This window comes from Schistocerca gregaria, chromosome 3, assembly GCF_023897955.1.
Source record: "Schistocerca gregaria isolate iqSchGreg1 chromosome 3, iqSchGreg1.2, whole genome shotgun sequence".
Lineage (NCBI taxonomy): Eukaryota > Metazoa > Arthropoda > Insecta > Orthoptera > Acrididae > Schistocerca > Schistocerca gregaria.
The window spans coordinates 411,073,227-411,091,501 of NC_064922.1; the positions used below are offsets into that span (position 1 = coordinate 411,073,227).

Here is an 18,275-nt window from a genome sequence, read left to right on the forward strand (position 1 = left end):
ATCGAGACGTGGCTGCACGATCCGTTACAGTCATCTCGACTGCTAGTGATACGAGGCCGTTGGGATCCAGCACGGCGTTCCGTATTACCCTCCTGAAACCACCGATTCAATATTCTGCTAACAGTCATTGGATCTCGACCAACGCGAGCTGCAATGTCGCGGTACGATAAACCGCAATCGCGATAGGCTACAGTCCGACCTTTATCGAAGTCGGAAACGTGATGGTACGCATTTCTCCTCCTTACACGAGGCATCACAACAATGTTTCACCAGGCAACGCCGGCCAATTGCTGTTTGTGTATGAGAAATCGGTTGGAAACTTTCCTCATGTCAGCTCGTTGTAGGTGTTGCTGCCGGTGCCAACCTTATGTGAATGCTCTGAAAAGCCAATCATTTGCATATCACAGCATCTTCTAGGTTAAATTTCGCGTCTGTAGCACGTCATCTTCGTGGTGTAGCAATTTTAGTGGCCAGTAGTGTATCTTCAATTACAGAGCATGAGAACAACTGTTTCGATGTTGGCAAGCACTGTGAAGGGAGACAAAAATTAACCAAATTCCTTCCATATTACTAATAAGACATATTTTCATACGCATAATTACTAACACAGTGAATTTTTATCACTAACAACTACATTCATAGTACATTCATTCTATCCAGCAAAATATAGTTTCTCGGGCAAATATAGTTTCTCGGGGTGTCTGTCGTCATCACATAACGCAAAACAAACTCAACACGCATTATTGTCTGTAATTATCATTTAGATGTTCATCCTTTTTACTTTCCGTGACTGATGAAGATTTTATTAAGGTTCATATACAGAGGCTGATAAACCGGAAAGGTATTCCGCCTTATGCAAAACACCGTTTGATAGTTTTGTTTTATCAGAATATGTTTCAGTACTTTCTGGCTGTCTTTAGACTGTTTTTGTTATCTTTCTGTTTAACATAACACTATCAGTTATTTTGAGCCGGTAGTTAACAGGATCAGAAACCATGACAATCAGTAGAATTTATGCTAGGTACGAAATTACCAACTCGAAGTAACTGGCATTATCATACTCCATTGCAAGTGTAATTTAAACACTATTAAGGAATGCGGTTCTTCTTACAATTCTCATTAATCTGTATTAGTTATCGACGGGAATGGCGTTTATGTCGGTTGTTCGAATGATTTTTTAATACTAGTAATGACACGACGGCGTAACCGCTATAAATAAGAGTTTCTGGCGAGTAACAATATCCAGTTCTGTTGTTTCTTTTTTTGCCAAAACGATATGGTCGATTCCCACCCCTATCCTTTTCCAGTGCACGCTAGTGCTCTGTCCCTAACAACCCCGTCGTCGACAGGATACTGCCTAGCGGCAACACGCAAAGTAAGAACGATTAATCTGCTGACACTACGTTCCGGGATCCCCACTGCAGGAGTTGCGAATGCTACCATTTACCCTTTATTTTGGAGAAGCAGAATTCAACTTATTCGAACATCAGCTTACATCCTTAGACAGATGTCTTATATATCATTATCGAAGTAACGATGGAGAGAAATTACAGATATTCTTACTAAAGATCACAGATGTCGCAACATATTTTCGAAGTTGTGAGATGAAACACTTATAGAGTTTCGTGGAAACAACCATGTTGCAAGAAACGCGCTAGGTTTCAAGATCTCGCTTCGTTTCAGGGCTAAATTACTTACTTCGAATGACCACAGTGAAAAATAAAAATATGAGCGACGTTCAAAGCAACACACATTTTTCTCTGAAAGTGGATTGGTTTCATTCAAGGTTCCAATACACCATGTTATTCTTCGCTCTCTCGACTGCAGACTCTTTATTTTTTTTCAACATAATCTCCGTTCAACGCGAATGCCTTACGCCACCTCGCTGGGAGGGCTTGTATAGCAGCATGGTACCACTCTACTGGTCGACGGCAGAGCCCGCGTCGTGATGCACCAGTAACCGCCCTATCATCCATGCACTGCGTCCCGCAGGGAACGTCGCTCATTGCAAGTTGCGAGATCCGGGCTGCAGCCTGGATGAGGGAGAACAGTCCACAGTCCAATGAAGTTTAGTGAACTCCTCTCGGGTGCGCAGACTGGTGTGAGGCCCAACGTTTTCATGGAAAAGGAGAAGTTCGGTTGCATCACCTGGAATGAGAGTGTCCGCACGTTCCATTATTTCAGGAGTCACAGCTGTGTGCGGTCGGCCGGCTCGCGGAATAGCGGATAGTTTTGCGCGACGTTGTTGCGATGATGACGGATGCCTTAACCAAAGGCTCACAGTGTTTTGGTTCACTGTCAGGTCTGCGTAGGCATTCTGCAAGCGCCTGTGAGTATCTGTGATGCTGTGATTTTCCTCCAAAAGAAACTCGAATACAGCTCTCTGCTTGGGACGCCCCTCCGTTTCAAACACGAAAGCTACGTATAATACCGTGACCTAACGCAACTTCATGAGACTGTAGGGATGAAGCAGGAATATTGCACGATATACCACAACAAATTCCGCATTTCTTCAGCCGTAATTGTCCGAGAAAAGAAACGTGTCGCCCTTTATATTTCTGCAGCTAGGGAATTAACTGGAAGAAAGCATAAAAATCGGAAAAGGCAACGCACGCTATCGTTTTCGTTCACAGTTGTACGTCCCGGCAGGGGAGCGCGCCAGCTGCGGCGTGTTTTGGTAAAATACGTGAATCGGAGGAAGCGGCGGCGACTCACGGCTTCCTGGGCGGCGTCTTTGAGGCCGGGGCTGAAGGCGGCCACCTGTTGTTACGGACCTCCCTGCCTCTGCCGCCGCAACAAGTCGCTCCGCAACAAGTCTCTCCGCTCCTGAGCGCGCAATGCCCGCGTCTCGCTCGGAGCGACTTTTATCAGGTCTTGCTTCGTGAATTCGGTTCTCCGATCGAAAATAAGCGCTGCGAACAGCCTATGCAGCATGTCACATTTAATCCCATAGTTTTCAGACTGCAAAGCATGTTCCATGACAGCTGAAACATTAGTTTCTCCCCTCCGAGAGCTACCTTTACGATCCTCTAACGGCTTTTCTACATTTTTTCTGAGTGATATTCGGATGCATCTGCATACAACTACACCGTATTCTATGTATTTGTGGTTTTCCTAGTGTCTGGCGAGATTTATTTGTCAGCCTTAAGCAAGGGTGAGTTTACTGTAGTGAAGCTATTTGTCACCAATCTTAAGGTTCGTTTGTAATGATTTTCCATTCTTGTAGCTGGTAAGCTGTCGCCTTCATTTCAGCACCCACTGGATTTGATGTTAAATGAATGCGTAGTGTCTGTTCTTTCGTACATAACTGATTGAGTGATTGGCTTAGCTGAGCATTAGATTCACCTTCTTCCGTGCGGATGCACACATACGTCCGACCTCCTGTGGGAATCTCAGGAAACAAACATGGATGAAATGGACAGGGACTGCAGCTATACCGCCCCCATTATCAGCCACGACTCGTGTTGTAATGTGTGCTACCGATTTTCATTTCGTTTTATTATGTTCTTTGTTACTTTTTATCGTTGATCAGCTGCAGCACGCCTTCATCCCTCACTCGATCAATCCAAATAATCTTAACAGTGTCCTTCATAATCTTCTAATCGTTTCATTTCTGTCTTCCCCACTACAAAGCTGTGCTGAAAATTTGAAATTTGTGGTAAGGTTCTATGGGACCAAACTACTGATGTCATCGGTCCCTAGGATTACACACTAATTAATGCAACTCAAACTAACTTACGCCAGGGACAACACACGCACCCATACCCGAGGGAGGACTCGAACTTCCTACGGGGGGGTGGGGGGTGGAGGGGAGGGGAGGGGAGGGGAGGGTAACCGTGGCAAGACCCTCAGTCCACGCGGCCACACCCCGCGCGGCTTAGCTGTGCTCTAAACACTGGGTTTCATTCATTTTTTTTCTTGTCTCTTGATTGATATTTCTCTCCGTTGCCAGATATTGATTTTCACAGAAAACCACTTCGCATGGTGCAATCCCTGTTCTTTAAACACACTTTCTGTTGACTGATTTTATTCGTGGCATATAAGGGTCAAGTGCAGTAACTACGGTGGCACCGTGAACTAACAGCTATAAACAAAAGATGTGCGTTCGACGAGTCAGTGTGACCAGGCAGTTTTATGTAGTAAATGGGCGGTCATAGGGCGTCAACGTTGTGTCACAAATTGCAATGAGTAACATCTCTAAATCAAGGGATAGGATATTCTCCAGAGTGTATTGCACAAGAAGAATGAGTGTGCAAAGTTTGTCACTCACATCTTGAGTCCTGAACAAAAACAACGGGTGTGGACGCCTGCTGCGACTTGATTGAAATGCATCACGGATGACGAGATTTGGAGTTATGAATATGAACCTACCACAAAACGACAAAGTTCAAAAATCGCTATGAAGGATCGACGCTTTGATGAGATAGGAGATATTGAAGCCATTGTCATGTGCGAGATGAATAAAATCCCAAAGAAGAACTTACCTTGAATTCAAGAAGGGGAGGGGAGAAGGGTGGCGGGAGAATTGTGAAGAAGACCTGAAGCATTAAAACCACCATCTCAGCTTTTCTCCATTTTTTGTTTATTCACTCTCGAAACTTTTTTTGGGGTAACGTGTAAGCGAATTTCACGAAAATCAATGCATTACCTATCAAAAATTATAGATCTCCTTTCCTCGGCAAGAAAAACCTACAGTGTTTTATATAATGCTGTCGTCACGAGAAACTTCTTTCTCCGATTTCTGCACTACGCTCTACGGAAAAAAGGGGTTGTCACGTGAGCCTTACGTGCGCGAGGTGCCTGAAACACTGCAACAGACCTACATTTGCACAACTAAGTATTTTCAGTTCTGAGCTTGAATTATGTACTTTCGTGTCGACCTATCTACATCTACATAGATACTGTGCAAGCCACCGTACGGTGCGTGGCAAAGGGTACCCCGTACCACTACTTGCCATTTCCTTTCCTGTTTCACTCGCAAATAGAGCGAGGGAAAACAACTGTCTGTACGCCACCGTATGAGCCCTTATATCTCGTATCTAATTTTCGTGGTTCTTACGTGCAATTAATGATGGCAGCGGTAGAATCTTTCTGCAGTCAGTTTCAAATGCTGGTTCTCTAAATTTTCTCGATAGTGTTCCTTGAAAAGAACGTCAGCTTCCCTCCAGGGATTCCCATTAGAGTTCCCGAAGCATCTCCGTAACACTTACGTGTTGTTCGAACCTACCGGTGACAAATATAGCAGCCCGCCTCTGAATTGCTTCAATGTCTTCCTTCAGTCCGACATGGGACGGATCCCAAACACTCAAGCAGTACTCAAGAATAGGTCGCACCAGGGCTCTATATGCGGTCTGCTCTGCGGATGAACCACTCTTTCCTAAAATTCTCCAATAAACCGAAATCGACCATTTGCCTTCCCTACCACATTTCTCACATGCTCGTTCCACCTCATATCGCTTTGCACCGTTATGCCCACATATTTAAACGACTTTGACAAGCAGGACAGTAGCAATACTGTATCCGAACGTTACTGGTTTAATCTTCCTACTTATCTGCATTAACTTACATTTTGCTACATTTAAGGCTAGCCGGCATTCAAAACACCAACTGGAAATTTCGTCTCATTCGCCTTGTATGTTCTTACAATCACTGAGCTTCGATACCTTACTGTACACCAAGGCATTATCAGGAAACAGCCGCAGATTGCTGCCAACGCCGCCCGCCAAATCATTTGTGTATACAGAGAACAACAGCGGTCCTATCACATTTCCCTGGGGCACTCCTGACTATACCCTTGTCTCTGATGAACACTCACCGTCAAGTACTTCACACTGGTTTTTTTTTTTTTTATTATTTAACAAATCTTCGAGCCACTCACATTTCTGTAACCTTATACCGTATGCTCGTACCTTCGTTAGCAGCCCGCAATGGTGCACAGTGTCAAATGCTTTCCGGATATCTAGACATTTGTAATATGTCTGTTCCGCACCATCCACAGTTCTCAGTATATCATGTGAGAAAAGGGCAAGCTGAGTTTCGCATAGCGATGCTTTCTGTTGTACGTACTGCGGCCGAAATTCCATTTACATTTAAGGCTTTGCAAAGAGCTCACTTAAAAAGAACGTAAGTTTCTTACAAAATATGATGTATAAAGTTTATGAAATCAGTTTATTCCTGGCACTGTGATATAATAGTGTATATTGCTTATTTATTGAACAATTACAATCCAAACGTGTGGAGTTCAAAACAAAGTCAGTCCTAGGATTTTCATGTTTCATTTATGGCTTCTTTCACTTATGGCACTATTCTTTTTTTTTAATGGGAGTAACGTTAGTTTTTACTGTGGTCCATAGTTTACACTAGACCGTAGGTCCCCCTAAAACTGACTCTGTAAGCCAGACCAAAGGTGGAAGGAAGGCAAGGGCATACGACCTACAACAGGACAACGCCTAGTTAAGCACTGTGGTGTTCAAACTTACCCAGAACTTCTCCATAATCCAATTAATAACCCACTAAACAATCAGAGTACCAAACCAATTCAAATTACTAGTGATGCATGAAAGTGCGAACGTAACTGAAACAAATACCAATGTTAGAGAACACGACAAGTACTTCTCAGTTTCATTTCTATATGATGAAAGATACGTGTGATGTTATTCTGTAACCTGAGTCCACTGGCTGACAGTGAGAGAGTGAGGAGCGCAGGGGTACAGTTACAAGCGAGTCGTAAAACTGTTCCTCGCTGAAAGGCAGAGTTCCGGTCAGGTATGCACTCAACGGACAGGCGCTGTCACAGACAGACTCCCAAGTTCCCAAAGCGGCCTCGCAGAGGGCTAGAGACTTCCGGAATGAGATTTTCACTCTGCAGCGGAGTGTGCGCTGATATGAAACTTCCTGACAGATTAAAACTGTGTGCCAGGCCGAGACTCGAACTCGGGACCTTTGCCTTTCGCGGGCAAGTGCTCTACCAACTGAGCTACTCAAGCACGACTCACGCCCGGTACTCACAGCTTTACTTCTGCCAGTATCTCGTCTCCTACCTTCCAAACTTTACAGAAGCTCTCTTCCGAAAGGCAAAGGTCCCAAGTTCGAGTCTCGGTCCGGCACACAGTTTCAATCTGCCAGGAAGTCTCAAGTCTTATTGTTCCTCCTTGGCCCTTGTACATCACGAATATTACATGCCTTTCTCTAATGCGTATACATATTTTTTCGGACGATTTGAAATATCTTAAACCACTGTGCTTTACGAACTCCTTTTCTACGACACAAAATCCACGGCAGTATTTTGGTTTGTTAAGTCTCACTGCGGTGTTGTCAGAACTGTCTTTACAGTGCCTTTACTGCATCTAATAAGAAACTGATTATCTAGTAACAGTTCCTCTGTGGAGTGCTAGTTCTGCAAGGTTCGCAGGAGAGCTTCTGTAAAGTTTGGAAGGTAGGAATCGAGATACTGGCAGAACTAAAGCTGTGAGGACGGGGCGTGAGTGGTGCTTGGGTAGCTCAGTTGGTAGAGCACTTGCGCGCGACGGGCAAAGGTCCCGAGCTCGAGTCTCGGCCTGGCACACAGTTTTAATCTGTCAGGAAGTTTCATATCGGTTATAGGCTCGATCTGTGTATTTCCATTGTGGGAAGCAGCGTAAAGATTGCTTTCTAAAAACACTGAGATCTTCAAAGCGATAGAAAAACACGAAGCCCTCAGAATGAGAAGTATCTGTGGGACTTAAAGGAGGCCAGCAGCAGTTGGTGTTTTTATAAGCAAGTTTCGGATTGGTTCAACAAAATTATTTTTGTAGTGCCCATGAAGACTTGTGAGTGCATACTTGCAGCCATTACTATTGGCAGAAAAGTGAAACCATTCTCACAGTGGAAGAGAATTTCTGCTTTCTGTGTCACCGTAAGAGAGAAATCCGTAGAGATCGATCACAGCAGATTCTGTAGCTGAAGGGAGAGTGTTGCTATTGGTTATAACTCGGAATTTCTAAAGCAAGTGGCTAATGAGAATCTGGTGCTGGCACTACCAGCAAGACTTCGCGAAGGATAGCAGATATTAACTTTGTCTTATATCTCCTGAGTGCGAAATTCTTTGTCTTGAGATGACGCAGGGAGAGAGGCCTTCCCTTTAGGAATGCAGAGGAAGAGGACTTCAAACTAGAGGTGATCATAGATGCCGGGGCTGAACTTACAACTCTCAAATATTACTGTAGCCGTCCTCCGCAACTGGGTTTTAGAACGATGGTAAGCATGATCCGCATTTGCATGTGCCACGACGAAGCTACCGAAAGTCATTTGTTTTGGGTTTTGTTTTTCTAAATTGATTCACAGTCAGCAACTTGAACTTGAACTCGAACATGCACTTAGACAAGGGAGCTCGTACTTCTATATACTTCTCTAGGTTTTTATCTTTAATTTGTTGGCTACTTCAGGAATCATTAGGGGCTTATGTGGACATAGATAATTGTATCATTTCATTTCCAATTCCAACTAATTGTGCTAAAGAATTGTCGTGTATCTTTCATAATTCAATTGAACCTTTGTGCACTTTATAATTATTTGTTTTGCCTGTTCAGTGACAGAAATCAGTTTAAAGCGTCTCAGTAATGAAAAGGATTTCATTGTAACCTTTGGTTTTACATTTATGTGAGCTAAGGTGGACATATTTCAAGTTTAATTGTGCCACCCCAGCTAAATTTGAGATGTTCAGTAGTTTCTGCTGCGTGATTTTTCCTTAATACACTCGAAGACAACAAAAAAATATTAACGCACTACGGGGGAAAAGTTCGGTAGATGTGGCGTACATGTCATAGCAAACAAATGATTACAGTTTCAGTAAAATTGAATGATTTATTCAGTGGAAGGATTTTCACAAACTGAACAAGTCAAAAACACGTTTGACCACCTGTGGCCCGCAAGCAAGAAGTTGAGTGGCTTGGCATTGATTGACAGAGTTGTTAGGTGTCCTCCTGTAGGATATTCTGTCTAATTGGCGAGTCAGATCGTTAAAATCCCGAGCTGTTTGGATGCCCCTGCCCATAACGCTCCAGACATTCTCATTTGGGAGAGATCTGCCGACCTTGCTTGGTGAGGTACTGCTTGGCAAGCACAAACAAACGCAGTGCAAATTCTCGCCGCATGTGGGCGAGCATTTGTCGACGTACCACTGTACCATAAGAGCGCCGCGGATAACAACCAAAGGGTTGATATCCCCACCGCTGTCTGCGACGTCTTTGCTGGTCTTCGGGGCTCAGTTCGAATTGCAACGTATCACTGAAGATAAGTGTACTGCATTCAAAGAGATTCAACGCCGAAGACGTACCTAGAGAAGCCCTGGACTGTCACTCGCCACATGGCGGGACAATTAAGAGTGATAGTCTGGGGTACCATTTCATTTGATAGCAAGATGCCTTACAGCACAGCAGAGGGGTACAGTGACGATATTCTATGCACCGTTATGTTCCCTTCACATCAATCTATCCTGAGATTTCATTTCAGCAAAATAATGCCAGCCCGCACACGGCGAACGTTTGTACTGGTTGCCAAACCCTGCCTTGGCCTGCAAGGTAGGCGATTCTATAATCAACTGAGAACGACTGGAGCAATGCGAGGAGGACCCTCTAGTCAGCTCGGGATTTTAACGAAATGGTTCAAATGGCTCTGAGCACTATGGGACTTAACTTCTCAGGTCATCAGTCCCCTAGAACTACTTAAACCTAACTAACCTAAGGACATCACACACATCCATGGTCGAGGCAGGATTCGAACCTGCGACCGTAGCAGCAGTGCGGTTCCGGAGTGAAGAGCCTAGAGCCACCTGGCCACCACGGCCGGCGGATTTTAACGATCTCGGTTCTAGGTACTACAGTCTGGAACCGCTCGACCGCTACTGTCGCAGGTTCGAATCCTTCCTCGGGCATGGATGTGTATGATGTCCTTAGGTTAGTTAGGTTCAAGTAGTTCTGAGTTCTAGGGGACTGATGATCCAAGCAATTAAGTCCCATAGTGCTCAGAGCCATTTGTTAACGATCTAACGCGCCAGTTGGAGGACAGAATTTGGCACAGTTTCCCTCATGAGCATATCCAACAACTCATTCAATCAATGACAAGCCAAATAACTGCTTGCATCATGGACAGAGGTGTGGACCAACGCGTTACTGAATTGCTCAGTTTGTGAAGTTCCTTCTCTTGTGTAAGTCATCCATTTTTTCTGAAAAGCTATCGATCCCATTCGGATAGTTCCTTCATGGTAATCCGTTTCTTTCCTTCCCCCTCTTCTTAGAGCGTATTCCACATTATCTCACGGGGGGGGGGGGGGGGCTGTTACCTTACATGTCGCCGGGTCCAGATCTCGTCAACATCTCAGAGGTGTATTAAATGCTTAACCTTAGTCATAAACCATTCTTCGTTGGTTGGGTTGTCTGGGGGGAAGAGACCAAATAGCGAGGTCATCGGTCTCATCGGATTAGGGTAGGACGAGGAAGGAAGTCGGCCGAACCCTTTCAAAGGAACCATCCCGGCATTTGCCTGGAGTGATTTAGGAAAATCACGGAAAACCTAAATCAGGATGGCCAGACGCGGGATTGAACCGTCGTCCTACCGAATGCGAGTCCAGTGTGCCAACCACTGCAAGACCTCGCTCGGTACCAGTCTTCGTGCAGACGATAGCCTTACTTCGCCTTTAGTTACCTGTGCTGCAGATTCTTGACGTTGCTGTCGTCGTCTGTGTCGACAGGCCAGGGCCGCGTGAACCAGCTGGGCGGCGTCTTCATCAACGGGCGGCCGCTGCCCAATCACATCCGGCTGAAGATCGTCGAGATGGCGGCGGCGGGCGTGCGGCCGTGCGTCATCTCGCGGCAGCTGCGCGTGTCGCACGGCTGCGTCTCCAAGATCCTCAACCGATATCAGGAGACCGGCTCTATCCGGCCCGGCGTCATCGGCGGCTCCAAGCCGCGCGTCGCCACCCCGGAGGTGGAGGCGCGCATCGAGCACTACCGCCGCGAGAACCCCGGCATCTTCAGCTGGGAAATCCGAGACAGGTGAGTCCACTTGCATTACATATCAACTCGTACCGCCTCTGGTATGGTTCAAATGTGTCAAGCAATCCCTCCCTCATATAACTTTGTGGTTTTGCTTTATCATATTCGGTTGAGTATGTTCTCCCCATCAACCATGGACCTTGCCGTTGGTGGGAGGCTTGCGTGCCTCAACGATACAGATAGCCGTACCGTTAGTGCAAGCCCAACGGAGGGGTACCTGTAGAGAGGCCAGACAAATGTGTGGTTCCTGAAGAGGGGCAGCAGCCTTTTCAGTAGTTGCAGGGGCAACAGTCTGGATGATTGACTGATCTGGCCTTGTAACACTAACCAAAACAGCCTTGCTGTGCTGGTACTGCGAACGGTTGAAAGCAAGGGGGAAACTACAGCTCTAATTTTTCCCGAGGGCGTGCAGCTTTACTGTATGATTAAAATTCTGAAGGTGGCAGGGGTAAAATACAGGGAGCGAAAGGCTATTTACAATTTGTACAGAAACCACATGGCAGTTATAAGAGTCGAGAGACATGAAAGGGAAGCAGTGGTTGGGAACGGAGTGAGACAGGGTTGTAGCCTTTCCCCGATGCTATTAAATCCGTATATTGAGCAAGAAGTAAAGGAAACAAAAGAAAAGTTCGGAGAAGGTAATAAAATCCAAGGAGAAGAAATAAAAACTTTGAGGTTTGCCGATGACATTGTAACTCTTTCAGAGACAGCAAAGGACTTGGAAGAGCAGTTGAACGGAATGGATAGTGTCTTGAAAGGAGGATACAAGATGAACATCAACCAAAGCGAAACGAGGATAATAGAATGTAGTCGAATTAAATGATGCTGAGGGAATTAGATTAGGAAATGAGACGCTTAAAATAGTAAATGACTCTTGCTGTTTGGGGAGCAAAATAACTGATGGTGGTCGAAGTAGAGAGGATACAAAATGTACACTGGAAATGGCAAGGAAAGCTTTCCTGAAGAAGAGAAATTTGTTAACAGTGTAGCCATGTATGGAAGTGAAACTGGACGATAAATAGTTTAGACAAGAAGAGAATTGAAGCTTTCGAAATGATGTGCTACAGAAGAATGCTGAAGTTTAGATGAGTACATCACATAACTAATGAGGAGGTACTGAATAGAATAGAATTGGGGAGAAGAGGAGTTTGTGGCACAACTTGACTAGAAGAAGGGATCGGTTGGTAGGACACGTTCTGAGGCGTCAAGGGATCGCCAATTTGATACTGGAGGGCAGTGTGGAGGGTAAAAATTGTAGAGGGAGACCAAGAGATGAATACACTAAACAGATTCAGAAGGATGTTGGCTGCAGTAGGTACTGGTAGATGAAGAAGCATGCACAGGATACAGTAGCATGGAGAGCTGCATCAAACCAGTCTCTGTACTGAAGACCACAACAACAACAACATGTACTCTCAGTCTGTATTTGTTCATATTTTCCACACCAGGGAAAAATATTTGTACACGGGGGGTTCAATAAGTAAACTTCCGACTGCGCGGAGGGTTCTGCTTTTCATAGCCAACCCAGCTGTGCTCATTTGTACATTTCTGGACAAACTACGTAGTTAAGTTAGGTTGGCTAGCCCTGCCTTCCTCTAACGGTCAGGAACGCTCCTTTGGCATCCCTCTGTTGTACCCTTTCGTGAAGAACCATTCAAACCAGGCACCGTGGGCCCCCCTTACAACGAAAACCGGCATCTTAAGGAAAACTACCAACTTTTAATTTATAGGAACCACGACCCGCAAAGCTTACGGACAATAGTCCTATACCGTGTCATCATAACTGTCTATTTTCTATTTTTCGTCCGCCCAGGAAACTCACATAAAATCACAAGTATACTGCAGTAATTATTAATCACTTTACATAGAAATATCCTTGATAGCCTCAAAAGCTTTTCAGGCAAGTGATGACTTTAATCCAGACTTGACAATAATAGTCCGCTATTCTTCCCGAGTGTGGCATTGCAGCTGAATGTTGGATCATCAAGGACTAGCTGATGCTCTAGCAAGACGGACAATTGACATCTTCATGGTGGAAGAGACAAGTTTAAGTGGCTCCAAATCACGTGACATCGGTGACAACTGCAAAATAATATACGACAGCAGCCCAAAAACACTAACGATGTTGGAAACTTCATTGGAGAGAAGTTTCAGGATTCTGTTGCTGAAGTAATCCGATTCAGTGATAGTGCGTCACAGTTGCACAGAAAATGCGTGTTTGTCTGAAGCTATACTCAGCAAACTGGTTGTCTCAAAACTATAATCAACGGCCATGTTGTTGGATCTAATTCAGTCGGCTGTCAATGCCACGGCGGAAATGGCGCAGGTGTAATAACGAATACTGTGGAATCTCACGATCCTGTTATCATAAACAAGATTTTCAAGAAGCGAGCCTTGCATCTTTGGACCTACCACAGTCGCAGCAACACCCGGTGACTGACTTCCTTCTTCCGTGAAAGCGTAAACATTAGCTATTTAAAGATGCAAAAGGTCAGCCCATATGAAACAGTGTCTCCGGAACACCAGTCATTCGTAGTTCGAATGCACATCAAAATAACGACTCGAAAAAAAGAAGTACGAAAAAGCCCAGAGCAGATAAAACGGAGGCGGTAAAAAATAAAAAAAAAATCAATTTTCCACCTATTACCGACGCCGAAATAACATAGAGTGTGTTAAAAGAAACTCTTCAACCAGTTAACCGCGAACAAATAAGACACTTTCTAACCCAGACACCGTAAAATAGATAATCAGAGGTTGTTGTGGACTACGACCAGTATAAAGAAATTTGAATACCTGTCAAGAAATATAAATATTATGGACACGACCAATGTCGACTGTAAAGATTTGCCAAAGACAAACATCATCAAATGCTTTAACTCAAAAATCACTGCTGAAGGTCACTCGTTTCTGAAATCATAAATAGCGCCTAGCTATGTATGGCGTTAAATGGCTCGCTAGTGTGCTTTGTGATTCCAAACCGACTTAAGACGAAAATATACCACTGTGCAATCCGCCCAGTTGCCTTGTACGAAGCAGAATGTTGGCCCACAGCGTAAGAAACCAGGAACGACTTAATGCAGTGGAAGCAAAAGGTTTCATTGGATATCTAGTTTGACACTTCATGACCAAGTGACCCTCCATAAAAACCTCAAGATGGCGGACCTCCACTCCGACCAAGTACAAGATCTCTCCAAGTCGAGACAGAGAGCCAAGTGAGCAAGCACCGCTACACTGCAGGACAAACACCGACGAAGACGAAGAATGCTATGTTAGGTAGGAAAAGGAATGAAATCTGTTTACAGTTTAATATTCAGATAGAACAGCGGCAGAGTGAGCAAATTTGATTAAGTATCATCATCGTGGCAACACGTTAAGAGGTTAAAAGTGCCACACAGTACCACAGTCAAAAACGAACACTAGAGCAACGATTATACGGTGATACTCCCTTCTGACTAGCGAAATCGGGAAATTATACATCAAATTGTGCGCAATCTGTCGCGGTTTTACCTCAGCATTAATCACAAGAGTCGCTGTGTCCTCGGCGACTGGTGACTGCGTTTGCTACGTCTACAGTTGATTTTAGATTATTTTTCCATGTCATCACTTCACACCGCCATCGGTCTTATTATTTTTTCACAAGAGTGGTAAAAAATGTTGCAAATGCTCCATTTTGCCAGAGTTATGCTTACAAGTATTTTGTGCAGGTGGTAGCCCACACCTTGCAAAAATTTGTATAAAACCACCATGAGCAGCTGATGAAATAAATCTTTATTTAAGGTGTAACAACAAGTTTACTGTTACTATCCAGTGTTTATTTATATTCACAACGAGTTTCGAAGATTGGAACCTCCATCATCAGATGGATTTAGATGTGTAAGAACGACTCAATAATGTGTGCCACTGTCTAATGGATAAACAAAATCATTATTTCAGAACATGTTTGTGGGGAGGTTTTTGACTAAAAAGTAAAAATAGCTTTAAACGTGACAATAAAAGAACTAAAACAGAATATCTTCAGTGGTCACATGGTCACAGGCTCCTGTCTCTGTCGTAGCACACCACATGTAAACTGTCACATGTTGAAAACAAAGACGCTGTCCGCAAATTACTAGGTGCAAAGAACATGTACACTACTGGCCATCAAAATTGCTACACCAAGTAGAAATGCAGATGATAAACGGGTATTCATTGGACAATTATATTATACTATAACTGACATGTGATTACATTTTCATGCAATTTGGGTGCATAGGTCCTGAGAAATCAGTGCCCAGAACAACCACCTCTGGCAGTAATAACGGTCTTGATACGACTGGGCATTGGGTCAAACAGGGCTTGGATGGTGTGTACAGGTACCGCTGCCCATGCAGTTTCAACACGATACCACAGTTCATAAAGAGTGGCAACTGGCGTATTGTGACGAGCCAGTTGCACGGTCACCGTTGACAAGACGTTTTCAATTGGGGAGAGATCTGAAAAATGTGCTGGCCAGGGCAGAAGTCGAACATTTTCTGTATCCAGAAAGGCCCGTACAGAACCTGCAACACGCAGTAGTGTGTTATCCTGGTGAAATATATGGTTTCGCAGGGATCGAATGAAGGGTCGAGTCACGAGTCGTAATACATCTGAAATCTAACGTCCACTGTTCAAAGTGCCGTCAGTGCGAACAAGAGGTGACCGAGACGTGTAACCAATGGCACCCCATACCACCACGACGGGTGATACGCCAGTATGGCGACGACGAATACACGCTTCCAATGTGCGTTGACAGCGATGTCGCCAAACATGGATGCGACCATCATCATGGTCTCCGAGCTGGTAGTCCATGTTGCTGCAAACGTCGTCGAACTGTTCGTCCAGATGGTTGTTGTCTTGAAAACGTCCACATCTGTTGGCTCAGGGATCGAGAGGTGGCTGCACGATCCGTTACAGCAGTGCGGATAGGATGCCTGTCATCTCGACTCCTAGTGATACGAGGCCGTTGGGATCCAGCACGGCGTTCCGTATTACCCTCCTGAACCCACCAATTCGATATTCTGCTAACAATCATTGGATCCCGACCAACGCGAGCAGCAATGTCGCGATACGATAAACCCCAATCGCGATAGGCTACAATCCGACCTTTATCAAAGTCGGAAACGTGATGGTACGCATTTCTCCTCCTTACACGAGGCTTCACAACAACATTTCACTAGGCAACGCCGGTCAACTGCTGTTTGCGTATGAGAAATCGGCAGGAAACTTCCCTCGTGTCAGCACGTTGTAGGAGTAGCCATCGGCTCCAACCTTGTGTGAATGCTCTGAAAAGCTAATTATTTGCATATCACAGCATCTTCTTCCAGTCTGTTAAATTTCGCGTCTGTAGCACGTCATCTTCGTTGTGTAGCAGTTTTAATGGCCAGTAGTCTAGTAAGATAGAAACATTATCTCGAAGAGCAAAGAATGTATATTATAACAACATTATTATTTCGGAATAAGTTTTAAATGGTTGTGGACGTCTTTGTTTGGTTTGCTGATTACATGCGTTGGAACAAATGTTTCAGTACGTTTATTCCAACGCTTGTATTCAGCAACTCTTAAGTTTAAAAGTATGAATCAGATTGGCAAAAATGCGGTTACCTGTGAAGTTGTTATGTCATTGATTACATTTCTGTAAGAGAAGAATTGTCACAGAGGAGGTAGGCGGCAGGATGGTGAGTGTGGCGTGTGTTGCAGGCTGATCAAGGACGGGCTGTGCGACCGCAGCACGGCGCCCTCGGTGAGCGCCATCTCGCGGCTGCTGAGGGGCCGCGACGGACACGACGACGGCAAGCTGCCCGACGGTGAGTGCGTGCTGCCAGCACTCAACTGCAGCCGAGAGCCAGGGCTGGCCTGTCTCGCCACATCCGCCATTCCGGAGCACACGCTCTTAGAACGCTACTTGCAGTTTGTGGGCTACTTACTTATCACATTTACTGTGTTTTAATTTGCAAGATCAAACACCTTCGTATTAATTATTACCTCAATTAAAGATAAAAAGGCTCATCTCATGAACAGGAGAAGCCGCAAGGATCGTACTACAGGCTGCAAAGCGTGCTGTTATATCCATATACACTTTTTTCTTTACTACCTGGTCAAAAGTATCCGGAAATCCCTATCTAGAATTGACCACGGCATGTCACGAGAAGACGGCAATATAAATGGAGGCGAGAAGTCTTGTCTTGTCCTTTTATCTCCTCTACATAGCTGATATGGTCAAACCACCCCGTCCCGCTCACCTCCATCAGTTTGCTGATGACACCGCTCTTCTCGCCCTCTAGCCTACGCTCCAGAAACCCCAACGATCCCTCCAAATCCACCTCAATCATTTTACCTCCTGGTGTATCCAATGGTTCCACAAGATCAATCCCTCCAAAATCCAGGCAATGAACAACCTGCACCTTGCGCCTCCATCACTTCTACGTTACCATTTACGATCGTCCTATTCAAATAACTAACACATTAAAATATTGTGGGCTTACCATCAACTGGCAACTAACATGGAAGCCTCACCTAATGACCATCCAACAAACCCGCCATATACTAAAACCACTAACACTCCGAACTTGGGTATTACACCCCCGAACTATGCTCCACACGTGCAACATGCTGGTCTGACACGTCCTCTGCTATACATACGTTGCATGAGCCTCTGCCGCACCACAGTTATGTAAGTCCCTCGAAATCTTCCAACGCCATGCATTCCATCTCGCATTCAGCATCCGTTTACCTTCCCCCACATGGGTCCTCTACCATCTCATTAAATTCCCACTACACCTCATCCACATCGTATACTTCTGCATCTCTTATACCACCCTGGCGTGCCTGCCACGTCTTTAGGAACACATCCGACAGTCCCTACACCTACACACTCCATACCCTATCTCAAAGCTATTTCAACCAACTCCCTCTGCCAGACAAATGAGGTCTACCCCGGTATTTATCCCTTCTATCAACTTTAACCCCCCCCCCCCCCCCCTCCCCACCTATCCCACTCCACATCAGAGGTTCTCTCTTCTTTACCCTCTCCTTTCATCCCCACTCCTTTCCTCTTTAACTACTACCCTACCCACATACTACACCTCTCCTCACCCTCTGTCTCTCCCACACTCTGTATTCCCATTGTTTACGTCAGCTCCTACAAATAACATCTACATCTACATCCACATACATACCCCGCAATCCACCGAACGGTGGTGGCGGAGGGTATCTCGTACCACAACTAGC

At 45.0% G+C, this 18,275-nt stretch overlaps 1 protein-coding gene across 2 annotated transcripts in view; it reads left to right on the forward strand.

Moving 5' to 3' along the window:
- LOC126354223 (protein gooseberry-like) overlaps positions 1–18,275 on the forward strand; it is a 183,016-nt gene that overhangs the window by 37,549 nt on the left and 127,192 nt on the right. For both annotated transcript variants that reach the window (XM_050003707.1, XM_050003706.1), the window contains exons 2-3: positions 10,727–11,030; positions 16,746–16,852. In XM_050003707.1, coding sequence (XP_049859664.1) covers positions 10,727–11,030; positions 16,746–16,852 — 411 coding nt within the window. The remainder of the gene's footprint in view (positions 1–10,726; positions 11,031–16,745; positions 16,853–18,275) is intronic.